The sequence below is a fragment of the Podarcis tiliguerta genome, assembly GCF_965153285.1.
Source record: "Podarcis tiliguerta genome assembly, chromosome: 8".
NCBI classification, from domain to species: domain Eukaryota; kingdom Metazoa; phylum Chordata; class Lepidosauria; order Squamata; family Lacertidae; genus Podarcis; species Podarcis tiliguerta.
In genome coordinates this window covers 50,932,656-50,937,453 of record NC_139541.1, presented here as the reverse complement: position 1 = coordinate 50,937,453, position 4,798 = coordinate 50,932,656, and the positions used below count along the sequence as shown (strand labels likewise).

The following is a 4,798-nucleotide window of genomic DNA, read 5'->3' as shown; positions in this document are numbered from 1 at the left end:
CACTTAAGTATGTGGGCATCTATAGCACTTAAGTTCCATACCATGTAAGCAGTAAATGTCTTACCTCGCCAACTATTCTGTTCATTTAAGTCTTCACTTTTCACCATCTTTCTGCCCTTGTTCTCATCCAAATTTAACAGGCTTAACAGACTTGCGACAAATAGTTTTGGTTTTATTATTAGAAAATTCATGATTCAAAATGGCAGAATGTTATTTGATCCCACTGCCTTAACTAGTTAGGTACTGTTGTCTTCTTGCCTCACTCTGCTTTAGAACAGGTCTGATTGCCCAGCTACAATACAGCATTCTGCCTGGGGTACCTCACTGCATTATCAGGTGCAATCGATGTGAATTTAGCAGCAGTTCCAGAATGTAATGTTTAAAGAACATTGAAAATGTATGTTTTAAGTTACAATACCTGGATCTGCTCCACTTGCAGGATACCAAATGATACGGAATTGCTGAAGAGTGCATTCATTCTAGATGCAGCTGTTGTATGGCTGTATCCTACAGCTGTGCTGCAAAGAACTGCACAGCTGCCATGGACAGCCTCCCAGGGCCCCGAGGCCAGTGGCGGAGGCTAGAGAATGCCTCCCTTCATCTCAGAGAAGATTAACAGGTGCTTTGCCTCTGGCTCGAGTGTGTTGTGTAGTGGCCTTCATTGTAAGTTGGGAGTAAAAACAATTTCTAACATGAAACCCCTTTGTATCAATATGCTTTCATTTGTTACCATAGACTGGAAACATAACTTAGAAACCTTTAGTTAATAAGCATGGTTGGGGGAGAGCTCCCATTTTATACTACTCCTGGTCCAGGGGGACAGGGGTCCATTCCACCAGCACTGCAAATGTAGTAGGAGAGGTTTTGCATCACCAGCTTCAGTGATAGTAGAATGAGCTGCTGTTGCTACTTCACATCAACTCACTATGCTCCTTTTACATTGTATAGCTTTAGGTTTCTTTTTTCTTTTTTAAAAGAAGAGAAATCCCCCATGCCACCAGTCCTCTTTTACAATTAAGTGTGCTCTGGCAGCAGCTACTTTGCCTAGTCAGGGGAGATAGCTGGGGCTACAGCAAACAAGGAAAGTAGTTTTAAGCAATAATAAAAGGGAGCTATAAGCTGAGCAAGCAAACTCTGGGTGTTTCTGACAGTAAGCTGTTTTGAGAGGAATAGACTCCCTCAGGAGGTTGTGGGCTCTCCTTCCTTGGATGTTTTTAAGCAGAGGTTGGATGACCATCTGTTAGGGATGCTTTAGTTGAGATTCCTGCATTGCAGGGGGTTGGACTTGATGACCCTTGAGGTCCCTTCCAACTCTACAATTCTATGATTCTAAGTCAAAAGCAGCAATGCACCAGCTCCTCTGCATTCCAAAGCAGCTGTGGTGCTCTTTCATCACTCATTCATAAAGTGTTATTACTGAGGCAATCTTACCCAACCTGCAGCCTTTCAGTTTGAACTTCAACTCCCATGAACCTTGGATAGCACAGCTATATTGTCTGGAGCAGTTGAGTTTTAGTCCAAAACACCTGGAGGGCATTGGCTGGGGAAAACAACTCATGCTAAGCTACAAAACCAGCTATCCTTTCCCTAAGAATCCATGGGGGGAAAACCTCAGTTCACTGCCTAGAATCTTTCAGTAAGTACTAGCAAGAAACATTTAAAACATTGCTAGAACCTTAGCAGTCCAGGAGGGAAAGAAAATATTTCATAAAAGCACACTGAGAACTATGGAGATATGGATTGATCTGAAAATATTAAGTGGTTCAAAACAGCCAGTTGAAATATATTTTTTCCTCTACTGCATGTATGTATCAGGATCAATATGTTTTTTACTACAGAAAAGGAATACACATTAAAGTAATCAAAGCTTAGCAGTGCCCTTTACGAGTGATAATGTTTAATTCCATACAAATAAGAGGCAAAAGGAGGTGTTTTGTCAGTAGGCATGTGACAATTCTCTCTTCCAAGCGCTAACAGGTAACTGCATACACCACCACATTGCTATAATCTCTTGCTCTTTTCACCACATCCGGAATAAGATTTTAATGTAAAAATGTTAAGTACCCCTTCTTTACCAACCTTCTTCATGGGTCACTGGGCTAGAATGTAATGTCACCTCGAGAACTGATGCTCTGAGGCAATGGCAAATGTTGATAATAATACCCATCAACCTTGACCTTTTAAGCAGCGACATTGTAGCTGAAGGAATATGCAGTGCACTATGTCATTTTTCCTTTTGCACCCAAGGTGGGGGTAAAGCAAATGGCATTTACTAGTTGATGGCAAAGAGGATGAAATGAAGGCAGGAATGTGTTCTGTTAAGGAAGCACAATTCAGCTGGCTTTCCATCAGGTGCTGGATTTATTCCTCTCCGTTAAAGAGGAGGGGACTAATGGATCTTCCAGATTCACTCCCCATTTCCTTCAAGGATTCACAAGTGTGCCAAGGAGCATAGTATCAGTCTGCAACAGTCTTCCCTGCATTCGGAGAGGGAGAGGCATCCGCAATAGTAGCTAAATAAATCAAGTTTCTGTGCAGTGTGTGCTGGTGTCTGTAACAGAGAAACAGAAGAATGACATTCCTTGGGGCAACTGAAATAACAGAATTGCTCTAGCAGCCAGCATATAAGTGACAGTAGGATTTAGGTCTCTATTTTGCTCACTTTATACTTGAGAAAGCAGGGGGAAGGGAAGAGTTGTTAATTAATATGAAGCCAATAATATTTTTGAATCCTCTTAGCTGCTTTCCCCTGTTCCTGATGGTATTTTATTTTTAAATTGAAGGAAATGTTTTTTAAAAAAAATACTAATTAGGTCAATTGTTTTGTTGTTGTTTAGTCGTTTAGTCGTGTCCGACTCTTCGTGACCCCATGGACCAGAGCACGTCAGGCACTCCTGTCTTCCACTGCCTCCCGCAGTTTGGTCAAACTCATGTTGGTAGCTTCGAGAACACTGCCCTTGTTTAATTATGTTTAATGCTCACTTAATTCCTGCAAAGGCATAGATGAGTGGGCAATATTGCACACTGGAGCACATCATTCTAACTTTACATTCACACTGATGAAGTCTGAACTAGCAGTGTCTAACCAGGGAAGATCTTGCTGTTGTGGCACACAGCTCTATAAAATCATCAAGCTTGTGCAGTGGCAGCAAAAGGGGAAAATGTTAGGGATTATTAGGAAATAAATTAAAAATAAAACAGCCACTATTACAATGGCCTTTCAGAAGTCTAGGGCTGCCAAGAAGAAAGGGTCAGTACATCTGTAAGCTATTACCTCCCACATTAAATTCAGCGAAATAAACAAGATTTTCATTAATGCCCTGCACAGTCTGGTTGTGTTTTACAGACTAACTGCATTTATTTCAGCAACAATGTGCCTGATTTCAATTCTCCTTCACCTCCCCTGTAAATTTGCTCAGGACCAATGAGATTTATTCAAACCCACGTCTCGCAATGAGACACACAAGCTCTCTAAACAGTTACTTGATTGTTTGCTTTAATCAAGCAAATACAAAAATGAAGTCCTGAAAAATGCATAATAGGCGACTCTTAGATTGAATTTACTTACTGCACACATTCTTCAGCTCTTCCTTTATTCTGATATTCTACAATACATCGAATCAGCTGGTCATTTTCTTCAAGCAGCTGAAAGTTACAACAGCACTGAATCAACTGCATATTACTGAAACTTGTTCAAGAACAACTACTTAACAATTACACTGGATAATTTTGAGGATGATTTATAGCATAGGTACTGTGAACTACCATCTCACGATCAATGAGGCAGTGTGTGGGTGGGTGGTCAGAGGCTTCAAAGGCACCAGGGAGCAATTTTAAGAGCACCATGGTGCCCACAGGTGGCTTACTGATGACCCCTGATTTCAAATTATTTAAGTGGTGGATGAAGAATATCCGGTACTAAAAGAATGTCAACTTCAGTCCTCAACTAAAGACTTAAATATTAAAGGGCGAGTTTCTTTTTGGTAACGTTAAGAGTTTACTGTTACTGCAAAAGATATAGGATATTCTAGCAGACTATGCTATTCATTTGTTTTAGTCATCTTTCTGGCGGTGTACTGCTTTTATTGTACTTGGTTATGGCCTTTCGCTAAGCAATCACGATCGAGGAGAGTGAAGGAGCCGACCTGCGCAGAGCCACTGATTTCGGCCAACCCTGAGAATGTACAGAGTGCACTGCCCAGGGTCACTGACGTCACGCTCTCAGCTTTTAAGCAGCCCGGACCATCTTCACGCAGCCTGCAAGAGGCGGGGAATGAAATGGCAGAGACACTTCCGGTTCTAACCGACTAACTAACCCAATACAAAGAACCTGGCCAGGAAAACAGAGAGAGAGGAATGTAGAGCGGCGCTCTGACGCCTCCCGACGTTCTTGCCTTTCCTATGGCGGCGTACGGGAGTTAAAAAGAGGGCTGCGTGAGCGACGCTCCCCTCCGCTCTCTCTGTGGCGCCCGCCCCTTTCGCTCACCCGTTGCAACGTCTCTTGGTTCACCTCCGCCTTGCCTCGGAGTTTCTCCGGCACGAAAACCACCGACATGCCAGCGGAGGGAGCGGCAGCAGCGGCTTCTAAGCCTCACGCGAAAAGTGGGCCGCGACGCAAAGGTTGATGGGAGCAAAAGGACCAATACTTTGCACCAATTGGCTGCCCCTGTGCGGCCTCGGAAGCTCCCGTACATGAATGCAGATCATTAAAAGTAGAGTAGTCCATATCCCGGTGTGACTAAGAAACTTCCGAGTTTTTAAAATTCCGGCCAGTTAAACGGGTTAGACTACAGTGAAA

The 4,798-nt window shown here is 42.9% G+C and overlaps 1 protein-coding gene across 1 annotated transcript; it reads right to left on the bottom strand.

Annotated features, from left to right (window-relative positions):
- Positions 1 to 1,771: 1,771 nt before the first annotated feature.
- Positions 1,772 to 4,648, bottom strand: SS18L2 (SS18 like 2). Its single transcript, XM_083453010.1, has 3 exons — positions 4,487 to 4,648; positions 3,569 to 3,645; positions 1,772 to 2,551 (listed from the first exon to the last, which is right to left on the bottom strand). The coding sequence occupies exons 1-3, from the start codon at positions 4,553 to 4,555 to the stop codon at positions 2,458 to 2,460; spliced, it is 240 nt and encodes a 79-aa protein (XP_083309136.1). The 5' UTR covers positions 4,556 to 4,648; the 3' UTR covers positions 1,772 to 2,457.
- Between the last annotated feature and the right edge of the window lie 150 nt (positions 4,649 to 4,798).